At 39.4% G+C, this 25124-nt stretch overlaps 1 protein-coding gene across 43 annotated transcripts in view; it reads left to right on the forward strand.

Moving 5' to 3' along the window:
• The window catches only part of MICAL2 (microtubule associated monooxygenase, calponin and LIM domain containing 2), a 160852-nt gene that overhangs the window by 63959 nt on the left and 71769 nt on the right, over positions 1-25124 (forward strand). For 42 of the 43 annotated variants that reach the window (XR_011809939.1, XR_005266379.2, XM_072039431.1 and 39 more), the window contains 10 exons: positions 14164-14371; positions 15041-15157; positions 16278-16379; positions 18042-18197; positions 19087-19187; positions 20811-21068; positions 21907-22022; positions 23245-23371; positions 23590-23680; positions 23773-23920. Coding sequence is in view for 41 of the 43 variants with exons in the window: in XM_072039431.1 (XP_071895532.1) it covers positions 14164-14371; positions 15041-15157; positions 16278-16379; positions 18042-18197; positions 19087-19187; positions 20811-21068; positions 21907-22022; positions 23245-23371; positions 23590-23680; positions 23773-23920 (1424 nt within the window). In the remaining 2 variants the exon portion in view is untranslated. The remainder of the gene's footprint in view (positions 1-14163; positions 14372-15040; positions 15158-16277; positions 16380-18041; positions 18198-19086; positions 19188-20810; positions 21069-21906; positions 22023-23244; positions 23372-23589; positions 23681-23772; positions 23921-25124) is intronic. The other variant, XM_038180608.2, reaches the window with a different exon arrangement.

Raw genomic sequence — 25124 nt, forward strand, 5'->3', positions numbered from 1 at the left:
AGCTTGTAGCATTCATCTCTGGGTGAACCTGGCTCTGGGTGGTGGTGGATGTGGATGGGGTAGCAGCAGCCTCCTGTGTGCAGCTTTGGGCTCCTGAGTGCTGCAGACCCCATGTTTGGCACTATCTGGGCAGAGGACGGTACAATTTGAGCTGTTGGTTTTAAGGCCTAAGTAGGTAATGTTAGCATAAAGCAAGTAAATAAAACTGAGCTAGAAACTTTTAAGTGTTGTGTGTGTAAATATATATGTAAGTACATTTAAAAGTATATGTGTGGATGTGTGGATATGTGTTTAGATAGCATGCAGATTCCTGCAAAGCAGATGGAACAATCTTGAACTCTGGAACTCTTGGACTCTTGTCCCTGGTGGCTTCAGTAGTTTCCCTTGTTCCTGGATGTGGTCTTTCAAATCTTGTTTTATAATAGATTATAGTCCTGTCCAAAAACTGTTGTTGGGACACTAACTGCAAGAGAATGACTTAAAAATTATTTATGACTACATTTCCAGGGTTTGCATAAAACCACAGTAGTTCTTCTCAGGTAGTGCCATGTGCTGTCCATCCTTCCCAGCCTTGGTGTGGTGTTGGCAGCTCTGCTGTGTGTGAAGGTGTTGTGGGCTCCTCTGGTGGGGTGCTGGTTTAGTGAGGAGGTTTAAGAAAGGAGAGCCTGTGGCTTGAGGGGAGTTGGGGGCCAGGGTGTGAGTCAGCTGAGAAGAAGCTTGGGACAGAAATGGAGATGGAGACGGGAGGTTTTGTGCATTACTCAGCGTTAGCTCAGAGCCTTGTCTCCCTGTACTAACCACACTGGTACACGCGCAAATGATAAAATGGGATTGTCTTTATCTGCCAAACCCCTTCCGTTCTTTTTCATATTGTTCTCATTTCCAAAGACTGTCAAATGTAGGTTTTATTAACTCTCAAAGTATTCTTCATCTGTTTTTTTCCTTCCCACAGAGTTGAGAAAGCAAAAGGTAAGTTCAAGTTGTGCTGGGTGCCGCCATGTTACATAGCTGTAGGCTAAGCAGCAGAATGAGGAGTGGATACCAGGTTCTCTCCTTGTTATTAAGTAGAAGTTGGCTTCCTGTAAGTCCTCAGTTTACAAACATCCTAATTGGTAGTCTTGTTACGGGTAGTGAATGAACCAGGTTGGCTTCTGGATGTCTTCCTCTCCCCTCTCTCCGACTTCTTCTGAAGTGCCAAACAAATACTCTTCTCTTCATTAATCAAATCACCCAGCATGTGTAAAGCTGCTGGTAGTGTGGCTTCCTACATTTTTTCCTGAAGCATGGGCATTTGTTAATCCTTCAGAAGTAAGTCGTATTTTCAGCCAGGTTTCTCCTGTGCTATACATAGTGGTAGAGAATCCAATGAAGTTGTGTGCTCAAACATTGTGATTGTGGCCCTTGCAACAAATACTGTTTTTTTTTTTTTTTTTTTTTTCTGAAAAGCATCGTTGAACTGTAAGATGAAAGAAGGGAGTGCCAGCTGTGCTTCAACTCAAAAATATCCTTATAATGAAAACATTAACCTGTTTATTCTTTTAAAGAACAAAGATCCAGATGGTACATCCCTTTTGCTGTACATACTAGTCTCTTCAGAATAATAATTTAAATGGGGAGATTTCCAAACCTGATAATTAGGGTTCATAATGAACACACCAAACTTATCTAAGATTTATTAGGTAGCATCGCTAACTCCCTTATCGTAATAAAAATGCATTCCTCTGAAGGTCATAGAACTTGAAACTAGAAGTTGAGTACCATATTTATAGGAAGTTTAGTGAATGAAAGTTTGTGATTTATCACAAAACCACATTCAGCTGCAACCTCCTCACCTTTATGCCTTATGTCTTCTGGCAGTTGTTATTTTGATTTTTCTGTATTAAACCTTACCAGGATATAAATGCATAGTGCTTAGAGACTAGAATCCAGGACTATTGAGCAGTTGGGGATATTAAGTGCCATGTATTCTGCTGCCTTGAAGTGGCACTCGGGTGTTTGGTATACTAAGATAAGCTACTTATTTTGGTAATTGTGCTTCTTTGCTTTTTGGCTTTTAGGACAGGGCACCTAAAGTTTAGCACTGGATCTCCAGTGTAAATTTATTTTTAGAAATTTTAACAGGCAACTTTTATAGATATTTCAAAGTAGTGGAAGATATGGGAGTAATGTGAATATTAAGAGGTAAGGAAGATTGGTTTGAGGCGGGGGCTAAAATCAGAAAACCACCTTTGGCTGTTCAGCGAAACCAGTTGTTGAACACCGTCTACACATTCTTTGTTTCTCAGGATTTTTAGAGAGCGGAAGTGGAAGCTCGGGTGATGACAGGACACAGCAGACAGCGTTCTTTGAAAACAAACCAAAATATTTGACTCCTTGAACAGTGTTTTAAACTGTCAGATTGGGCCAAATTGCGTCAGCAAAGGCAAATGTTTGGCATGTGATTTGGTAATGAAATCACTTTATTATCCTACAGACGCTTCCACAAACACACGGTTTTTCAGCTTAATCAGTCATGAAAAACAGTAAACTCTGGCCAAAGTAACATAGTCAGACAGCCTAAATAAGATTTTTTCTGGCATTTGGGAATTTAAAGATTTTTTGCTTGCAGGATAACAGTAGCTTTACATCTGTCCCTTAACAGCAGCATGCTATTCCTCTGTCACTTGCTAATGGTTTTGAAAGGAACTGACAGAAGGGAATTGTCCCACCCTGACCTGATTTCCTAGATATTTTTGTAAAGATTCCCACTGGGAGTGGCACCCAGTTACTTTTACACAAAACACAGCAGTTGTCACTGCAAGTGGCTTAATTAAGTTTAAATGAAACAAAAGGCCAGATGGCAGGCGTGTTCCCACAGCTGGGGCTTTGTAGTACTTTTGGATCTGCATGTGTGAAACAGCCGTACCATGTGCACCCACCAGGTAGGGCTGTGTGCTGGGCGAGGGGTACTCCCACACAGCCCCCCAAGCCCCTCCATGCTGGGTCAGGTCCCAGAAACTCCTGGCTCTGGAGAGGGCCCCAGGTGCCAGGTTTGGTTGTTACGGGTTTGTTGTTAGCGACGCTTCCAGCTCTGCTCTGGCAATGTTTGTGTACTGATCAGTGAGGAAATGCATAACTTTTGCTACCAAGAAGTGATTAAACACTTGGCTGCTAAAACCCAGAGCTCAGACAATAAAGCAATTTCCTGTCTCCTGCGGCTCAGGTCCTTTCTGAGGTTCCCATGTCTGTTTAGAGAACCAGTTTTACACCGATGCTAGCAAGAGTTTGCTGACAGACTGGGGAAATGCATTAAGGGTCATTTCAATGATTCCTATTTTTGATTAGTATTAGTCTTACTTAATAAAAATTTCAGTGCTGAATTGAGGGGGTACTGATGTGGCCAAGATGGAATGAGCTGTAGGTGCTTTAAAAGTCAGAATCAAAATTTTAAGAGTTTGGAAAGTTGAAATTATCTGTGATCAGGTGGATATAATTTCTAAAAGCCATTGTAGAACTGTGACCCTACTAGGAAAGGAACGGAACAGCCAGCTAAAGGTGGGTGTATGGGGCAGAAAAGGACCTGCTGCTTACAGTACCACACTGAGGTTGGTCCGTTGGGTAGTGCCAACACACTGAGAGCTGACCTTGGGTGCCAGTGGTATGTCAGGAGCTAGGCTGGTTTCCTTCCCCTCTAAGTGGTGCAGGTCAACCCCCAGCTAAAATATTTTGCCCAATTTGGAGTATGTGTTGTAGGTAAGAGGCAGATAAACTAGAGCAGTAACAGTTCGGGCTTAGAGGACGTGGCCTGGTAGCTTAGCTACCTTCACTTACCTGTGTTAAAGAAGACATGAAGCATGCCGCTACAGTTACTTAGGGCACAAGTGAAGTGTTACGTGACTCACCTTCTCTAGTAGTACAGTTAATGCTTCTAGATCAATTCAGATTGGTTTTGCAAAACTTGCTTTTTGCCCTGGATGTTGGCTGCTCCTATTTCAGTACTGGAGAACAGTTTGTATTTCCCAGGGTTATGCCTGTTTCTGCCAAAGAAACCGACCAAGAGATACTGCCTGGCTCATCTTGCATTACTCTCTGGATTTGTTCATTTGACTAAGATCCAAATTTAGAAGGGAACATGGTTATGCCACACTAAGAATTAGTGTCACGTTGCTGACTTCAACTACCTCTTGAATGGGTTACAAGAACAGCTCTAAAAGGACCTGTGCAACAGCAAATGCTCCCCTCTGTGGGCAGTGCCCACTGTCCTTCCTGCCTGTACTCCCTGCCACCCCTGCTGGATTTACAGTGCAGATAAAACAAAGCCCCGCGGGAAACTGAGCTGAGATTAGAAAACATGCCAGGGGATGGCACTGAACTTTTTGCCCAGGGCTCCACACCCAAACAATTCATAACAAGTGATGCTGATCAGCGAGAGCTGGGTAGAAGGCAAAGGCGTTTCTTGCAGGTCATTTTTGGTTTTTCTGTTCTCAGTGGGATGGGAAATAGCTGCGGGTGGCAGGAAGCCTTTCCCAGCAAGGGTGGACTGCTGTGATGGCAGGGTCGTGGTGGCTGGTGCAGGCAGGCCGTGGCTGGGCAGCACCAGGGAGCAGCAGAACAAGCGAAGCTGGTCAGAAAGGTGCTGCTGTCTGCATATCATCCAGGCTCAAGTATGAAAACAGTTATTAATAAGTAGCCATGTAAGCAAACACCAGTCTGCTCTGCGTGTTGATCCCCCTTCTGTTGCACTGGCTGCTGGTGTAAAACAGACTTTTGCTGCCAATTGTTATATCTTCAAGTCTGCCCCTTGCTTCAAGGCCTACACCTGTTCATATTTTTTCACCTTTTTAATATTTTATATTTCAGGGCTCCTTCCTTCAGTAGTAAGCCCTGTTATGGGCCTTTGGTTTCAGCTGAAGATGTTCTGGAAATAAGAACTAGGGCTGGCAAAACCTAATTTTTGTGTTGTATATCCTGCCACCAGGGTGGTTAGTAGCTTCTGTGAAAGTGCTGTCAATGTTCTGTGCTATTGGAAACTCTCCTAAAAGTTGTTACGGTAAGGATGGATTTTCTAATTCCACAAACTGTTCCAGTCCATCTGCCTTGTCAACACCATCAGATAAGATAGTGCTAAGCATTGCTGGTGGTAGATAAATTCCAAAATTGTAAATAAAAACGTAAAAAATAAAAGCATTGTCTACCTATGATAAATTGGCATTTGCAAGTGACTGGTTAAAGCAGCATTTAGTTTTACTAATTAAGTGGCTGTGAGATCTAGCACTGGAAAATGAAGGTCTTTGAAGACTGCATGATGATGACTTGAAAGAATATAGGCTCCAGGAACCCAGAATTGCTGGCTGCTTTTAGAGCTTTACATTTTGTGCTTGCCTGGAGCTGCCGTACAGTGCTGTACAGTCGCTCTGCTTACGAAAGTTAGAAATGATGGAATTATTTACTTATTTTTAAAGGTCTGAATCATTTAAATGCAAAGTGGATTCTGACCCAGACCTAATGGTTCATGTGTGAGCTTATTTACCCAGTCCTGGCTTCTGAAAGCCAGGTCTTAATTGGGTTTTGGTTAATAACTTGCCTAATATAAAAATGCATTTTAGAACATATTTTAAAATATTCTGTGAAATAACTTGGCTTACCACTTGCATCAAGAAGCCATTTTTGAAGCTGAAGCTTAGCTGATTTCATAGATTGTTGCAGTTGTTGTTTAGTTAAAAAAAATAAATAAAAAAATTGCACTGAACCTATATATATATATATATATATATATATAATATATATTTCAGCTCTGCAGACAAATGAGACTGTAGTGCTTGTCTGTGTGCTTGTCTGTTAAGTGTATTGCCAACCATCCTGCAGTAAAGCTACATGGTTGCTGACCAACTTCTGTGCATGCTTTGGATGCCATCAAGCATGAGAAGTTCATTCCTCTAGGTCTGTAGACAAGTCATCTAGTGGCTGGACATTAAGCCCCAACTCTGAAACCATGTAAAGGATTCATTTTATTCTTTTGCTATCAATCTCACTGTGTCTGTGTCCACAAGGCTCGCAGGACTCGAAGCATTGGTCTCTGCTGAAGTCTTTGCTGTGCACAGGAGTGCGGCTGTTGGTGCCTCCACTTCTTATCTGTGTTCTCCAGTTCCCTGTTTCTGGATTCATATTTTTTTTTCTGACATTTTTAAAGATAGCTTTAAAGTATTATCTCAATGTTACAGGCGTAAGCCTACAAAAATGGCAAGGCACGTAAATGCTGTGAACTGTATTCGCGTCCAGGATAGTCAGGCAACGTTCTTTCTGCAAGGTTTATCTTGTTTTCATTTTAATTGCTTAAGCGACTAGCCAAAGTTGCCAGAAAAGGAAGGAAAGCAACCTCTTCCTCTTTTTATTTTTTTTTCCTTTTTTTTCCCCTGTTTTGATTACAGAGAAATACAGGTGAGAAAACAGTAAATACACTCTTAATTCCGAAGGATGTTAGGGGTTTATTTTGTGCAAAATTCTGAGGAGATTTTCAGATTAAAACACTTGCCTGACTTCTGGTATGCAATCCTTTTATTAAAAACAGTATAAGGTTTCTTGTCAGATGCTATGCAGGTTTTCTTCTGAAACTCTAAGTGTCTTGGTGGGGAAGTGAAAGTTTCTAGAGATACTTTTTTGTGTCATGTCAACAGCTGCATTTGTTTTTTATTTTTTGTAAATTGTTATAAAATCTCTGAGATAAAGTCAACATACTTAAATACAACCAAGGCCTCCCGAGAGAGCTCTTCAGAATAGCTCCATAAAACAAAGTCCTGTCAGCTTCGATGCATCAGTGAAGCAACTTTTGAAATTCCAGTAAACTGAATACATGTAGACTCTCAGTAGTGCATTGCATAGCAGGCTATAAGTTTCAGATGTTTTTCATGCCATTGTTTTAATTTCAAACTATGAAAAGGTTTTTATGCACAAATCTAATATTAGTACATATATCCTAGAGACAGGGTGGATGGACAAGCATGTCTGAATTTGTCCAGGAAAAATGAAGGCATGTGTTTTTTTTTCCATGCAGAAGCTTATCTTTCAAAAATCCTAGTAAAGATGAGCCAAATGAATGCAATAAATGTTCTACTGTTTCATGTCTGGCATTTTGTACAAAGAAAAAAGTTGAGCAATCAAGATAGTTCTTCTGATCCCTGGGCTGCACTGTGTCCAACTGCAAGTGCAGCAATTGCAGGGCGCAGTGCTGAGGGAAAGAGCTCTGCCCCAAATCAGCCTTGATCAGGTAGCTTCCAATCCACATCGCAGTCTTTTAAGGAAAAAGATAGCAGCATCTCCATTTTTGCCAGTTACTGACTGATACAAGTGCTTTTGGCAGGAGTAGTCAAAACTGTGGATTTATGGAGTGCTCAGCTAAGGTTAAAGAGAATAAAATACTGGGGGGATCAAAAGCAGAAATGGATAGTCATGTTGGGCTTCCTGGGCCAGGCAGGGGTTTTGTTGCTGGGGTTGGTTGCAATCAGAGGTGCACAAGCCTTGCTGTTCCCAGCTGCCTTTGAACTTCCCCAACAGTGGTATTTCTGTGGTGTCTAGAAATGTCTGTTCCGCAAGATCCAGCTAGTCTCAACAGTATTTTAAGGTAGATTTTGGAAATATCCGTAGTGCATTTAAATATAGAGTTCACATAACCCTTTGGAGAATTAGGAGCTGTCATTAAAGTACATGTACCTAAATATTATTTTTGTAAAATGAAAAAGTCTTTAAAAGCATATTTTCCTTTATCATGCTATGTTTTACAAGTTCCTTATAACATTAGTAAGGTTAATGTTAATTTTTGTAGGGCAGGTTGAATTAGCTCCTCCACTTCTTCCCCCCATTTACTTTGATGGAAGAGTGATTTTTTTTTTCCTTTAATGTTTGTGTGTAGTATAGATCTGTAAATCACAGAATTTTGGGATTTGGTATCTGTCTGTTTCTCAAAAAAACAAACAAACACCAAAAACAAAGAAAATAATTATCTTTGCACTGTCATCTTCTGTATATAGCACTCTCTCTCTCTCTCTATATATATATATACACATAGGACTATAGGCTATATATCTAGTCCAATCTACGCTTTCCAAATCAGTCATCTTTATCTACAGTTACCATTGCTGTTATTGATAGGGTCATGTTCTGTTACCTTTTAGTAAAACCAGTTGTATAGGTATGGTGGTGTTCCACAAGTTGAGCAACAGGCAACAAGTGCAAGCATCTCATGCAATGCAGGGCATGGGAATGCTGAGAGCTCCACACTTGCATTGCTGGAATGCACCTGGTACCTGAGCCTCTACAGCAGCGTGGCCTTTGTTGGTGCCGGTGTCTGGGCTGGCATGTAGCAGGGGAGATGGCAAGCATTTTGTGGGGGGGTCTTTGTCTAGAGAAACAGTGAGGAATTGAATAGGGTTGTTGGATTTAGGGAAGCAACCACATTTTGAAATGCTTTGGTTGACTGGGGCTGCAGTGAGACTGGGCTCAATGGTTTAGACCGAAAAAACACATCATGCATATATGCATCATACCTAAGTGAGCTTAACCTGTTTGTTTTTCATAAAGCTTTAGTTCTCGACTCTTAACATTGTCTGAAGTAGCATATAAAATTTTAAGTGACTTGAATTATAGTGTCTCAAATTTTAAGAACTCTATTGACTATTCAGTAGATTCAGGGTATGTTTGACTGCACTTTCGTATCCAGTGTCTGTCAACAAATTTATGTGATAAAATCTGAGACTACAAATGTGAGATGAACTGTAAGTCAGGAATGTCCTACTGAGCAGGCCTATTTTTGCCTGAAGCATTTTTCTATCTAGTGAAGGGGGCGAAGTGAAAAGCATTGTGGTGGAGAGAGCTTCCTGCTGCAGCTTCTGGTAGCCGACTGCCTTAGATGCTTATGCAGCTGTTTTTCTTTGGAGCCTTTCCAAGGAAACAGTCATTGCTGATCCAGAAAATGTGTTGTTTCATTAAATTTCATGGCTATCTTGTGTTACATCCCATTTAGCTCTATCATGAATAAACACTTGTTCAAATCCATGTAGCATGTAATCCTGGGGAGTCAGTCAAAGTAATCCTCGATGCATCCCTGGCACTGTTGATGTTGCGTGAAGGCCAGGGCCATGTGAGGTCCCAGACCTGCTCTCAGCAGCAATGAATGCACCTGAGACCCCACTGGGGTGTGGGCAGAGCCTCCATTCACTGCGTGGGGGCCATGGCTGCTGGGGGCACCTGTGGCACCAGCCAGTGGCTTCAACGTGTGTGGGGAAAGGCCCCCCTTGGTGCCCATTTCTAGCAGCAAGGTCTTTCCCTACGGGTTTTGCTTTCCAAATGGTGATTTGGGTAAATATTACAGATAAGTTACAAGAAGTTAAATAATTTAGGTGGAAGATTTTCAATAGTTTCTCGCTACCATTTGTGTACATTTCTACTGAAGAGTGGAAGTGGTGCTTCTGACTGTTGTACCTTGGAACAAAAGGACTCTCTGTGTCTATCAAGCTGCAGTTGAACTCATGCCCAAATTAATCTCCTATTTTTCACTTCTGACCAGCTGAAAGGTAGAAATGAGAAAATCCTGAGTTCCTGGGGTGACTATAACTTCCATCTTCTTCTCAGGAATACATTCAGGAAGGGTAGGAGAGGGGTTATAATGAAACACTGGTTTATTTTCCAGAACTAATTTAATGTTCGGGTACCTCAGGCAGGAGAGGAATGAGGGATTTGGAATTGGACAATATGAATGTAATGTATCGAGCTACAATGGGTTCTGTCTGTTCTTAACTGTGTAAAGAGGTGCTGTTTGGTTGTGTTCCCCCACCCACATACTGCTACCAACTGGTAGATTCCTTGATTGAACTTCGTAGATTGATGTGGGGGAGATTTTTGTGACTGGATAGATAGTGTTGGTGTAGTTTGTGGTTTTGAACATAACATTACTATTCTTGCTCTCTCCTTCCTTTCTCTCAAAATCTACATTGTTTCTTTAAGCTCGCTTTACTGCGTGTGTCCTGGTTTCAGTTAGGACAGAGCTAATTTTCCTCCTAGTAGCTGGTAGGGTGCTGTGTTTTGGATTAGGATGAGAAGAGTGCTGATAACATGCTGATGTTTTAATTGTTGCAGAGCAGTGCTTACACCAAGCCAAGGATGTCTCAGCTTCTTGCTCTGTCCTGCCAGCAGGCAGGCTGGGGGTGCAGCAGGAGCTGGGAGGGAACAGACCCAGGAGAGCTGACCCAAACTGGCCAAAGGGGTATTCCATCCCATCTGGGGTCATGCTGAACAATATATAGGGGTGGCTGGCTGGGGTGGGGCTGGCCAGCTGCTTGGGGTTAGGCTGAGCATCAGTCAGCGGGTGGCGAGCAATTGCATTGTGCATCACTTGTTTCATACACATTAGTAGTAGTAGTACTATTATCATCATTATTGTTGTTGTTATTATTGTTATTATTATTTTTCTGTCTTAACAAACTGTCTTTATCTCAACTCACAGGCTTCACTTTCCTGTTTCTCTCCCTCATCCCAAAGAAGGAGGGGGGAGGGTGAGCGAATGGCTGTGTGGTGTTTAGCTGCCGGCTGGGTTAAACCACAACAGCGTGAAAACTGATGGAGGGAGGCATTCTGCAAATTCTCAGCTGTTGAGCTGCATATGGTTTTTCCAGAATGGGATATAGGTGCCTGGATTCTCAGGCTGAGGATTTAGTAGTGGGGGATGGGAGGGGCTGCAAGAGGCCCCTACTCCTCATCCTTCCTCTTTCCGCTTCTTCCCCTCCCATTTCCTAAGTCATTATTTTGTACGTAATATATGGGAGATCATACTGAAAACTGAAAACCTGTGCCTGGCACACAAGTCATTCTGCCTTTGAAGAGGTAACTCATACTGTCATTAGGCTTAGCACTATGTGTTCTTACACAGTGTTGAAACATCTGTTGGAGGCTTTCCAGGTACCGTCATCCTAAAACACACAGAGCAAGCAGCATCCCTAATTGTCAGACTGACCTTCTTTGAGGAGAATCAAACTTGATTATACATCCTGTATGTGTTTCTATTATATGGGAAACTTTCTGATATCTTTTAACGGAGCCTGGAAAACAATCCATGCTTTATGCTTTACAGAAAAGTGCAGTACTTTTTAACAGTACTATAGAAACTCAGCAGCTTACGTAGTCAAGTTTTATAAAATAAACATGTGCTTACTAGTGTTTTATTATTAAATACAAGAATTTCCATGGCTTACTTAAAATTTATAATTTTAAACTGAAATAGGCCTAAGTTTGTCACCAAGCAGCTGTTACTGGTCTGTAAATTTGTATTAGAGCTCTTCAGAGGAAATTTTGTAACCAGTACTCCAAAAATGCTCTAGTAGAAATTTAACTCATAAGTAAATGGGCGTGCTGTTTTGATAACGAACATTTTACGATTATGATGTGAATTGTTGCATTTGTCATATCAGTAATCTATATAATTAATACCCAGGATATCTGTAAGAACTGTAGGTGAGTTTAGCTCGTATCAAATTGTCATGAAAAGCCATGTGTTGATGGTTGACTTCCGGAGTTAGTGCTTACGGGTAGTTTGTTCCATGCAGACAGCTACTGTGTGCCTGGGCTAGCCAGCTGGTGCAGGGAATCCAATACACGTAACTCTACCCACTCCTGCTGCAGGCAAGGTGCTGGGGTGACTGAACAGGGGGAGCCACTGCCACAGCGTGCGCAGGGTGTGTGTGGTGCCTACCTTTCCTCCCTTGGGCTGGGAACCCCTGGGCACGGTGTTGGGCTGTGGCAAGGCTGGGGTCCTTGTTGCGGCTGACTCCCTTTCTCAGTGCATGCATTTCCTCTTCAAGAGGCTGTGTTCAATATTTTAAGCATTTATCAGATCTTTGAGAGAAATACGTGCAGAGGATACATTATTTTCATACAGGATAAAGGAGGAAACTAGGCATTTTTAAATCAGTTATTTAATCTGTTGCATAATGGGTAACCATATTGTTTTCTTCCTTCTCATTTATTCTTTCTGCACCTTCACCTGCTCTTGTCTTCTAATGTAAGCCCTGTTCTTGGGGAAGATATTAAATTTAATGAAGCTTCTCATTTCATAGGGAGTATTTCCATACATTTGCAAGCAGAAAATCAACAGTTTTCTCCCTGAAACTTCGTAGCATATCGGTCTTCTGCCACTACTGTTACCTTGTACTACATGACATACTCTCAGTAGCATTGCAGTATTTAACATCCAATGTGATACTCATTTTTTCAGGCAGGTCATGGAAGTCTGGTTGTCAGCTCATTCTGGGAAAAGATGCCCTGTAATCTATACAAGTCTTTCTCTCTTTGTTCCCAGTATGAACATGAAATATACAAAAGCTCCTCATCAGTTCCCATCATCCACTGTTACTGTGATTAATTTGCAGAAGACAGTTTGAAAAGTCAAGTTAACCTTTACCTTTTTAGGAGGTGATCTGGCACCATTAAAAGACAACTGACCTGCAAATGGTGACAGGAATGTCAAGAAACTTGGCAAAAAAAAAAAAAAACCTTATCAAACCATGTATGATTTTTATTTTTAAAATGTTTCCAAGTGCTTGCTAAACATTGCTGGAAATTTGTGTAGCTGCGAAGGCAGTCACTTGTCAGAACTCGAAGTTCCCATGTTAATCATGATAAGTATGTTTAGAAGGAGCTTACCCAGGCTCCACCAGCAATCCTCTTCTTCAGTCAGGGTAACATCTGCACTCTATTTTCTTCCTTTATATAATTGTATCTGTTGATGTTTCCTTACTACTTAGCATGCAGTGAGAAGTCTTCTGGAATTATGAATCAAATATGCTCTTTTAAGAGGAAGAAAGCCAAGGACATAGCTAATGCGACGACCTGGCTTTGACTTATTTAATAACTAGTTAACGAAACACTTGCTTAAAGCACAACAAAAACACCTTGCAGAAGCTTTTCTTTCATCAGGAACTTGAGTTCTTTACATTATTGAATTAAAAATGTTTTTTTAATTCAAGGCTTTTACAATTTGGTTGGACAAAAGTCAGTACCAGATAATTTTTAAGATATTAAACTTGAAAACAAATGAACAAACCAATATAAATAAATGATCACATTTTATGAAAGAAATGCAGTGGGAACCAGACTTGTATCTAATGAGCCTCCAGATACAGTCTGTGCTTGCTTGGAAACTGTAATCGTTGTCTGGCTTTGTGTGCAGGGTGTGCAGGAGCATGTCTGGGCTCTGAGATTACGGCCTCAGATTTATAACGCAGCATGACTTAGTCTCGTAGCCAGAGCTCACCCCTCAGCTTGTGCCCACCTTGGGCTCTCCCTGGCCCAAGCCTGTTACTGGAATGGGTGTAGGTTTTGTGTAGCCTGTGTGCTTTATGGGGAATGGGGAGGGGGAGCGGGTGTTGTCCATCTTTTAAGACTATTTCTACTAAATTTTTAGTGATCAGTCAGGAAAATGTAAACATTATATATGTTTCAATTTAAATTAGTTGCTTTCTGGAAATCATTTGCTTATTAATCAATGAAAAGTCACAGTTCTCAGCTAAAATTTAAGTGAGAATTCTCTGTAGTAGTTTAAGTTGTTCTTCTGAGGATGCCCAAACATAGATTTAAGCTTATAAAACAAACATGATCTTCCTGAAGGTAAAGAGCCACTGTGTGAAATGGCATGCTGAGTTCTTCGCTTCTGGTGAAGTCTACTGACTTCTCTTGACATGCCATGCCTTACAGCAGTGGCTGAACTAGGCTCTTAAATTCAGGATGCTCCCTCGCTCTAAGGAGAGAGTAACTAATGCCATAAAACTGCTGGCTTATCTAGCAACTCTAGCAATTGTGCACCAATTCCCTCTTTAAAAGAAATTAATAAAGCCTGCACCAAGATCACTTATTTCCGTTCCCTTTTATGTAGATGTAATCCTGTTTACTGCAAGCACTTCTGAAATGCTAAAACTGAGTTAGAAATGTACAAGCAGATGCTAAAAGATGTTTGGCTTTCTGTAGTGTTGTTTGTTATATCTTTTTGTTGAACAAATTTGGATGTTTATTGATTTAAATAGTTGAAGACACTCTTAGTAGCATGAGTCCGATTGAATACCAAGTCATACGAATAAAGTAAGTGAGAAGTTATTTGGAAATCAGTACTAAACTTTGTGTAAAACTCCCTCTTTTCTTTGGTAGTGTTTAATTATTGGAGGTGGCCCATGTGGCTTGCGGACTGCCATAGAACTTGCCTTCCTTGGAGCCAAAGTTGTCGTTGTGGAGAAGCGGGACACTTTTTCAAGAAACAATGTGTTGCATCTCTGGCCATTTACAATCCATGACCTCCGGGGACTGGGAGCAAAGAAATTTTATGGGAAATTCTGTGCAGGATCTATTGATCACATCAGTAAGTATTTGAGGGTATGGACCCCGTTCAGATAAGATGAGCACAGAGATCAGATTAATGGAAACTTTCATGAATTGGCAGAAAGCTCGTCTGCCTTAAACATGTATGCACATTGAAAAAAGAGGAGGAAAAAAAAAGGAGACTGTTTTTACTCGTTAAAGTAAAAAAGTCTCAAGCAAAATGGCAGTAGGACAAATTACAATCTTACGGAGCAGCTTGTTAGACTGGAATTGCTAAGCAATAGTTTTTTTTTTATCACTGTATGAAGAATCTTGATATTCATTCTAGTATGTTAAAGATAGATGCACCCCTTAATGTAATGAGGAAAGAAGTGTGATATTTTACAGGGAAATATTTTTATGTGCTGTAAAAATTTTCAGTCTTAAAATGGTCAATGTATTGGGTATGCAGATCCTCTAAGTATCATTAAGAAGGCAAGCTCTAAACAAAAAAAGCTTATGAAAATCACAGAAGTGTTTTATTACCTATAAGACTGTGTTGGAAGAGGAAACTGAGAAAGAAGAGAACATCTTGTGGCAATCGCTATACTTGAATTCATCACAATATAGAAAATAATAATGCTATATACTTTTCTTAACAATGAGTATCAACTTGATGAGCTGTGCTTGCTTCTATATTAAATACATCTTTGCTTCTCACTGTCTGCAGGTATTCGACAACTTCAACTTATCCTCTTCAAAGTTGCACTTATTTTAGGAGTTGAAATTCATGTGAATCTAGAATTTGTGAAAGTCCTGGAACCTCCTGAAGATCAAGAAAATCAAAGTATTGATTATCATAATGTGATTCTGTACACAGTAACTTCTTTTTATGTCAGGTCTCATGTGAAGTCACTCAAGATAGTTGAATTCTGCTTAAAGAAATGGGAGTCTTTTGCCCTTCTTATTTAGCAAAGTTTGCTACGTGCAATTGTAGGCGTGATAAGTATCATTGTGACAGTGCTCTGATAATTCTTAAAATACGATCCAGCTTGAAAAGTTGAGGTTTTCCATTATGCCTTCTGGCAAGTGTTTGAGGCTTTGTAGGGAGTCTGGTGTGGTTTTCTGGTATCTTCTTGAAAAAACTATTTTTGATTGATAATATAATTGTTGAAAATGGATTAAGCTCTCAGGGCCTCATTTTGCTTTCACATTCAATGTAGTCCCACTAGAGCACAGTCTTATCAGCCATCTTATGCAGATTTTTTTATGAAATAAAGAAAAATCTCTCTCACTTAGAACTTAGGGAGTAGTAGCAACAGATTTATTTTTTAATTAATTCATTAAAATACTCCGCTATTTCTCTGTAAATGTTCATGTAGCAATGGTAGAACAAACAAAATGTTATAAGGAGTTAAAGCATATTATATAGCTTTTTTTTAAAAAAAAAATAGGGCAATACAAACATTTTCAGACAATGTTTTGTGTTAATGCAAAGATTAAATTTAGCTGCATTGGTATGTTTTTGTTAATTTGCGTTTAGAAGACAGAATTAAAAGTATTAAGAATAGGATGCTCTTTTTCTTCTTTTAAAGCCCAGTTCTTCCTGTTGTTTATACATGTTTACAGTCCTAATAGGGTCATTGTGGGGGTCATTCTGTGAGAAGTATTTTATGTGTAGTCTTGTAATGTCAGTCTTAAAGGAAGTTTAGTGCATTACGTGATCCAAATAAGGGCTTCTTTTTTTTTTGTTATCAGCTTATGAGCTTGACACCTTGCTTAATACAGCATGAAAATAGCTTTGAGTGCAGCAGAACTTCCCTGCACTGATCTGAGGCAGAATACAAGTCCGTTTGAATAGAAATGGACCATTTATCCCAATGCCTATTCTTCAAACTCTGAAAACGCTTCTCTACTGTATTCCCGAAGAATGAATAAATATTATTCTTTGTGTTTTGTGTTTTTAGAGATAGGTTGGAGGGCTGAATTTCTCCCTGTGGATCACCCTTTGTCAGAGTATGAATTTGATGTTGTTATTGGTGCAGATGGCCGCAGGAACACATTAGAGGGTATGTGAATGTGTGCTTTTAGCCATACTAATTTTTTCTTGTAGGGTACATTGGAAGACCTGAAAGTCAGAGGAGAATGAAAAGTAACAGGCTGCCTTTCAATACACCAATATCTATGAAAACTATTTTTTAATGTGCTACCTTCTCTTCAGAATAATCACCTAAATATCATTACTGATCCTCAGAACTATCTGTATCTGCATTGCCTTGAAAATATATCATGATACCATTGGGCTTGCTTCAATGTTAAGTAATTACATGATGATTTAACTTGAAGGGGGCTGACAAAATGCATTATCTTTACTATTGTGCCATAAATTTCTACTACATGTTCGATCTAAAGACCAAAAGGTGACAATTGGGTATTTAATGAAGGCATCAGAGGTATTAGTCTTGTGTAAAGATGATTTAATCTCAGAAACAGCTACTTTGGAAACAATTTGCAAAGATAATAAATTACTGTAAGCGGGGGGGGGGGGGGGGGGACAAAAAACAAAAAAACATGTCCCCCATAAGCTTGAGACATTGCTGAGAATCTGGACTGCCTGAACTGTCTTTGTTAGTGAGACACTGGTTAAACTGCTCTTGTATCACATGAACAAACCTGTTTATCTAATTATATACCTTCCTTGTAGCTTTAATTATATCCATGTTAGTTTCAGGTCACTAAATACACCATTTCCCTTTTTTGTTAGTTTCATAGTTTGTCTGTTTATTCTTATGTCTGCCAAACACAATATCCTATTTGGTGCACTAAAGATTTTTTACATACAGAAGCCGGTATTTTCATGTTAAATTTATCCCAATGAAATAACAAAAACCTACCAAAAAAGCACAAAGAGCAATTTTTATAGGTGATTGATTTCGTATTAGAAAATGTACGTATTCTCTGAAAAGCCATTTGCAATTGGCTAAAAATACTCTAAAGACCTGTTCTACTTCACAATTTACTTAAGGATAAGGAGAATACACAGAGGGAAAAACTGAATGTGAAATTGCAAGATTACTGCTTACCAGGCCTTTTTGGAAAGGGAAGCTAACTAGGATGGAGTGAGAATGCACGTAATTTCACATTGAACTGCTTGCATAAGAAATAAAAGTTAAGGCACTGAATAATTTTCAACCCTCAATCTTTGAAAAGCCACATTAGTTAGTAGCATGTTGCAGCTAAGCACTGTTACAGAGGTTTCTATTTTTTCAGATTTTTCTCTGCTGCTTTTAACTACTGTTTTCTTGCATGTTTTTTCATAAACTGTTTACCACCCATCTAACAAAAAATCTACTTGTTATTTAGCATGTAAATATGTTCCCCTTATTAAATATACTTCACTATTTCTAGTTTGTTTGGGTTTTTTTAGTCATCATTTGTACTTAACTTCTCATGTTCAACTTCTTCCCATAGTTCCCCTCCCAACCTCAGTGGTTGTTTTGTTTGTTTGTTTGTTTTTTAAATGAGACTATCTTCAATATGGTACAGCTCTACTTTTGCAGCTGGAGTTGGGGAGAAAAGACTCTGCATTCAAGGGAATTTGGAAATAAAACAAAATGTGCTGACTGTATGCTGTTTAAGTGTTGGAGTAGACTGAGTTGCCTTCAACTGACACTGCCTCAAAGTCTGATGTGAAGTTTCCAGTGTTTTTAATTATTTTATTTTCTTACCAGGTTTTAGGAGAAAGGAGTTTCGTGGAAAGCTGGCTATAGCTATCACTGCCAATTTTATAAACAGAAATACAACTGCAGAAGCCAAGGTAGAAGAAATCAGTGGTGTTGCTTTCATCTTCAATCAGAAGTTCTTCCAGGACCTTAAAGAGGAAACAGGTGGGTGGATCCTCTTTTTTTTTTTTTTTTTTTTTTTGACAAATAAATACAAGAGGCAGTAGAGGAAGTCTTTATCTGCAGGGCCACCCTCCCATTCCTATTAACATAAATTTGGATATATTTTATTTAAAAGCAAGTGATAAAATGCTAGTGATGTCAGAATGCTGCTAAGGGAGGTGTCCATTTATGGTACAGTAGCATTTTTTTTAGCTTGGGTATTGCCACATCATAGCTTGTTATAATGTTTAAATTCTTCTCAACTGTAAAAATGTCAGCTATGTCCAACTTTAGAAGAGCGTTTTCAGTGACCACAGTTTTCCCTTAAGACATAGTTTGTTTTGTTTGTATCTGTTTACATGCTGAACAGCTTAAATCCTGTGAAAAGGGCTTTGCCCTTCTGGGAGGAGTTTGTTCTTGGTTTTTGATGTGTAAGTCTGATAAACTGGAAAGAACTAGATGGGAGTCTGCCATAAATACTTAAAATATAAACTGTGAAATACAGCTGTATGAAAAGGGGTTTCAGAACAGATGTACCTACTGGCAGTACAAGCAACTCCATTCTTGATTTACAACTGTTTGTTAGTTTTGTTGTTATAACTGACACTCAAATTCCTAGTTAGAGCCAAAGCTCTAGCAACCTACAAAGCATGTTGTTCCCTTTACTCCCCTTTTCTACCTCAGAAGATTAGTAAGGCTGCAGTTAACTGGCTATTTCTTAGTAGGATGCCAGATACCTTTAAATTATGTGGGAGCAAACTCCTGGGGGTTAAGACCAATTTCCTTGGTAAAATGAATGTATCCCAAGAAGGAATTTGTGGGCATCAGTCACATTGTTAGTAAATGTCACAGAAAATGCATTGTACTTCATAACAAATGTGTTATATTTCAGGAATTGACCTAGAGAATATTGTTTACTACAAAGATAGCACTCATTATTTTGTGATGACAGCAAAAAAACAGAGTCTTCTGGACAAAGGAGTGATTATGAACGTATGTAAAAATTCTGGGTAAAATCTTACTTTAGTTACTTGGCACAAACTAAGTGTGAACATATGCATAAATGTTGCTCCATGTTGTAGAAGGTGTTTGTAGACTTACTGGGTCACTTTAATTAAGCTCAGATCACTTAGATCTTACTCTGAGTGACATTTTTTTTTTTTCCCTTCAGGCAGCACGAAGTTTCTGTAGAGAAATGAAAATGATACTTCCTAAATTTATTAGTTCTGAAACTCACCAAAATGGGATCTTGGAAATGCATGGTGTGTTCATCACACCAGAAAATAAAAAAATAATTTATTTAAAGGTTAACCTAGCACAGCTGTGTCCAGTTTTCATGAGGCAAACAAGGAAGTGTTAAGATCTACCCAAGGCTAAAATGCCAATTCCAAAGTTGATGAAACATCATAAAAAGAGTCCATAAATATAATGTTCTTAACTTTCAAAAGTACTTGGGAATTTCTGAGGCCTTTTGGAAAGCATTTTTTTTCCTTTTTCCTTTTCTCTAAGATGGGGAGGTTGTTTTCTTTTGTTTCTAGAAAGTGTTTTGGCACTGTTTAAATTTCTCTTCCAGGAAATGTAGTAGTAGTCAATTTTTCTTGCAAAGTTAGATGTTGCCAAAACAGTCAAGTATAATTTCCCAAAGGAAGTGCTTGTAGGGAGCTATCAAAATGTTTCTTTCTGTTGGGACCACTTAATGAAAATTGTGGCAACTAAGTTATATTTGGAGGATGCCAGCTTCCAGGATAGAGCAGCCAGGCTGGGAGAGATGAAGGGTGGCCACCCCAGAGGTGATGGGAGAGCAGTAAGTGGCCTTTGGGGTTGAGGGGCTGGTGCCTGTAGGCACAGCTTCACGAGAGTTGTGAGGAGTTTGGAGAGGAAGGGCTGTGGCCTGGCAAGCTGTTTCCATGAGTCACTCATGTGTGAGTGAAGAAAACAATCTGCCTAAAGACAGTTGGGCTAATAGCAATTCTGTGGCATCACCCCTGTGATTAAGGTCTTGTCCACAATTAATCTGTAATAGAAACTGCCTCATTAATAATTGTTGGCTTTAAGTAGAATGACCTGTAAAGGCAGGGTCCTTTACCACACTGTCTGGAAAAATAATAATAATAATAATAATAATAATAAAAATCAGCCCCAAATAGAAGAGCAGAAAAACTTCCATAGTCCATGTTAAAATTTGTTGTTACTGAAACATCAAGTCAAGCCTTCAGGCTGAGACCAGCATGTTATTACATCAGTATGTAGGTATTTCTGCTCCCATGTGGTTTCATACACAGGGTGCACACACATAGGAAAAAGCACTGTGGTGATGGTGATAACATCGCTTGATAGCACGGAAGTTGTGAAAATAACCTGTAGTCAAGGAGCTGGGAGGTTCTATCATCTTTTATTGTAAATAAAGGTGCTTTTGAATGTTGGCATAGAGAGTTCCTGTTCGGGGTACTACAACAACCTGTGTTTGTGTACTGACTTCTCAGAGATGGTAACAGATTTCCCATGGTTCTCTATACCAGGAGATGTACAGTTGCCACTCTTATGCTACGAGACTTCAATGCTGCAATTCAGAGAGGATAGTTGGAGTATCTAATTCAGCATGCCTCTGTTTTGCAGGACTATATTGATACTGAATTGCTCCTCTGTGGAGAAAATGTGAACCAGAGCAATTTGCTGTCCTATGCCCGAGAAGCTGCTGACTTTGCAACCAACTACCAGCTGCCATCCTTGGATTTTGCAATTAATCACTATGGGCAACCAGATGTGGCAATGTTTGATTTTACCTGTATGTACGCATCTGAGAATGCTGCACTGGTGAGAGAGAGACACAGACATCAGCTCCTGGTGGCGCTTGTTGGAGATAGTTTACTTGAGGTATATTTAGGGATATCTTCCAAATAGTGTTTTTCCTTTATCTGTTTTTAAAATCTAGCCATTCTGTCTTTCTTCCAAAATAAAGTTTATTTTCTCTTACATGTTCTGAAACAATGGTACCTTCTTTGGAATAGGCTTTCTCTTCTCTTTGCTGTAGTTAACATGTTTAATGTTTAAGTAGTTAAACATAACTAATGTTTGGCTGGCAGTCTCTGGCTGAGATTCTTTTTTGCTTTATGCAAGTTTTATTTCTGTCTGAAAACTATGAGCTGTGTGTCCTCAGCTTGGGTGCACAGCATAACTCTCCCGACTTTAATCAGAGGGAAAAACTTAATCCAAACTTTACTGCAGTCTTTTTGCCTCAATATGTTCTCTTTCTGAAGTGAAAAGTGTATGTTACAGCTAATGTGTGTGTGTATATATATATATATAGTTATTTTTTTCTTTTACTAACATTGACAGCCTGAAGTGTTTGAAAAGATCAGTTAAAATCGAAATTAGGAGATGAAAAGAAAGGCATTCTCCCTTCCTTCCCCCCCTTTATTTTTTTTTTAGCTTAACTGATTTTTGATTATTCCAAGTCTTTTTTTTCCCAGCCTTTACCTTATGAAGTTAAGAAATTTGTTTTTAAATATAGCATATTTTTTAAATTTTCTTAAATAAGACATGGAGAGAACCCTCTAAAAACTAAAAGAGTTGATTAGATTTTATTTTAACTCTTTCTGAGCTGCTTTTCTAAGACAGTATGAAACCCTAGGCTCCAAATTCACATGGCAAGTTACTTTTGTAATAAGACTTCAAGAAATACAAGGAATTAAAATGTAAATGCTTCTTACAGCCCTTCTGGCCAATGGGTACTGGCTGTGCAAGAGGCTTCTTAGCTGCTTTTGATACTGCATGGATGGTGCGGAGCTGGGCTCAAGGAAAACCCCCGTTAGAAATCCTTGCCGAACGGTGAGTACTGCTTTTGTCTTTATTGCTTTCATAGCATTTTAACGAGTTGTAGTGTTGGTAGAAGGCAGTGGAAGATGAAATGCCAATAGCAGAAATATTTTGCTTCCCTGCAATGGCATTGGGTTGAAATTATCTTTTCTTTTAGGTTACTAACAATTTACAATGGCTCTAGGCTGTTGTTTTGTAAGCTCCTGAACACTGATACAGAGATTGAGCAGTGTGTGTGATGTGGGCCTAAATCACTAATTTAAACTGTGAATGACTAGAATTAAGTACGATACTTGACTGGAAAAAATCAAAGCTATTTTTTGTCAATCCATCAACCATCTCAGCACCTGTATTTGTAATTAGAAAAAAATGTTTTTTCCTGAAACATGTATAAACAAATACTTTAAAACCAATGGCCTTCATAAATGGTATCTGTGATTTTAACTTTACATTTTAGCAATTGGCACTCTCTTTATTTTGACTGATAAATACATGGCAAAGATGAATTGCTGTAATGCCAAATCATAAGCTTCTCTGTGTAATGTTATTTTGAACAGAGCAAAATCTTGTTGTTAATTACACCAGTGATCCTGGTGGGGCCATGGTCAGATGATAAAGTTGCTGACTTGGGTCCTTATGGCAGCTGCCCTGCTCTCCTGTAGCTACCCAGGCTGTTTTAGGGGCAAATAGAGAGTAGAAAGTCATGGTTGTGGTAATGCAAGTAGGAGCATTACTAAGTAGAGTTCTTTGAGGAGTTTTAAGATAAAATCCTGTGGGATGACTCAAACACGGCGTAGTCCCAAATGGAAAATGGAACAGCATAATAAAAAAGGCTGTGGTGGTTATAGGAGTTGCAGAATGATGGGATTTAGTGCTGTTATGTGGTAAAGAAGTTACTCCTTGGGTGGAGGTTAAAGCAAAAGCAGATGTCTGTATGATGTAACCTCCTTTTAAATTTTTTTTCTTTCTGGTCTTCTTGCTCTCTTCCTGTCTCAGGAAAATATGGATATAAGTTCTAAGTCCATCTTTTTGTTGTCCTTTTTCTGTCTGGCATCCTTCTCTTGCTGAGGAGGGATAAGAAATGGTGTGGATGCATTATACATGTATGTGTAGTGCATGGCACTTGTCCTGGCAGAATCAAAATAAAGGTTCAGGTAACTGCAAAAAAATAAGATACTCGTAACATAATAAGTATGTTATAATCACTATCTTTTGCATATTTCTTCTTTATAAGAGAAAGCATTTATCGACTCTTGCCTCAGACTACACCTGAAAATATTAACAAGAACTTTGACCAGTATACCATTGACCCAGGAACAAGATACCCAAACTTGAACTCAAGCTGTGTTCGACCTCACCAGGTCAGTGCTTAAAAGGCTTGTTTGTGAAATCACAGACGCCTTTGTTTGTTTGTTTGTTTTTGTTTTTCCCAGGAGATATACAACCACAAGTAGTGCATAAACAAGATTTTTGGGAGACTCCTTAGTTCAGATCCATCTGTTAATAAAGTTAACCTAGAAATAAATAATCTTTTTTTCCTCCAGCAATTCTGATGTGTTACAATCACTTCTATTTGTAGGTGAGACAGTTATTTGTTACCAGTGAGTTACAGCAATGTCCTTTTGAAAGAGTAAGCTCCATTAGAAGATCTGTGAATCTCTCAAGACGTGGTATGTGACGTCTCATGTTTGTGCGGCTTAATATTTGGAGTTTTCTGAGCATAAAAAAGATGATTGAATTGTTTCATCTCGACTAACTGCAGAGTCGGATGTTCGGCCTAACAAGCTGTTGACCTGGTGTCAGAAACAGACAGAAGGGTACCGTAATGTTAATGTCACAGACCTGACTGCCTCCTGGAAAAGTGGCCTTGCACTGTGTGCAATTATCCATCGCTTCAGACCTGACCTCATGTAAGTGGCATCTGTAGATTTTGCTAAGTGTAGTGTATATTAAGTATTAAAAGAAGTATAGTGTAAGAGCAGCCAGAACAACAATGACAGTGTACAGTTTCCTTCTGTTGCTTGTTTTTTTTGCAAGGGAATGCACACCGTGACTAGTGTTGGGGGACAAGAAAATGAGGTTGGTTTTGTTTTGCCTTTTTTTTTTTTCTGTGCATGTCCTTGCATGCCATTTAAAATGAAATATACATGCTTTTAAAAAAACAGGAAGGCTTTGAACCTTATGGCTTTTGATCATGTTTGTGGGAGTTACATGGCTATTTAAAACAAAAATTGCAATGCTTGCAGAATGTGAGAATTGTATTCCTAGGTCCCTGAAGACTGGTTTTTAGGGTATGCTTAAAACCACAGCCATAATGGCACTGTCAGGAGTTACAAAAATACCTGGATGAGTCTTAAATGAGTTGTCCTCGACAAGCTGTAGTGGTTGCAACAATAGTGGTGTAGGCAAACCCTGGGCCACAGAGGTGTTGTGGGAGATGGCAGCTTTGCACAGCTCTGTCCAGAAGAGTACTGTGCAGGCCCTTGAAAATTCCCTGTTTTAGGGATTGAACCTGTGCTAGCATCTGCCTTTTTACTGTGATTCAGGGGTTCTCACTCTACAAGGCCTGACTTCATATATATGAATATTTTACAAGGCTTTTCAGTTAGATACAAGAGGGTTGGTGTCTAACAGATGGCAGGAATGGCCATTGCTGGCAGTGGGTTACTGGGCCTGCTTGATGATATCTATAGTGAGGTCACTCTTCTGTCCTGTCCTGGGTCTCCAAAATGCACTGGATGCATTTTCTTGCTTTCCTATATGGGTTAGTCACCCACAGATTTAGAACTTGTGGATGAGTTATTGTCAGCCTCCCTTTACAGTGGATAAATGAAAGAAATTATTGAACTCTTTTTATGAGGTGTGATAGTGTGTGGGATGGGGAAAAAAAAAAAAAAAAGGAATGATGCCCAGGGTACTTCTTTGTATAGCTTTGCCAGAGGATGTGCTAGCCTTGTAAGAAAATTTTCTTGGTTGTTTTTGTTTTGCCTCAGGTTATTTTTAAAAAATGAGGATTATGAATGGTTTTGTTGCCACAGAAGACAGAGTGTAGAAAGCAAACTGATCTTTGTATGTGGAAAGTATGCCTTTTAAGCACTGCTCTCTAGAAAGCTG

Source organism: Anas platyrhynchos, chromosome 5, assembly GCF_047663525.1.
Source record: "Anas platyrhynchos isolate ZD024472 breed Pekin duck chromosome 5, IASCAAS_PekinDuck_T2T, whole genome shotgun sequence".
Lineage (NCBI taxonomy): Eukaryota > Metazoa > Chordata > Aves > Anseriformes > Anatidae > Anas > Anas platyrhynchos.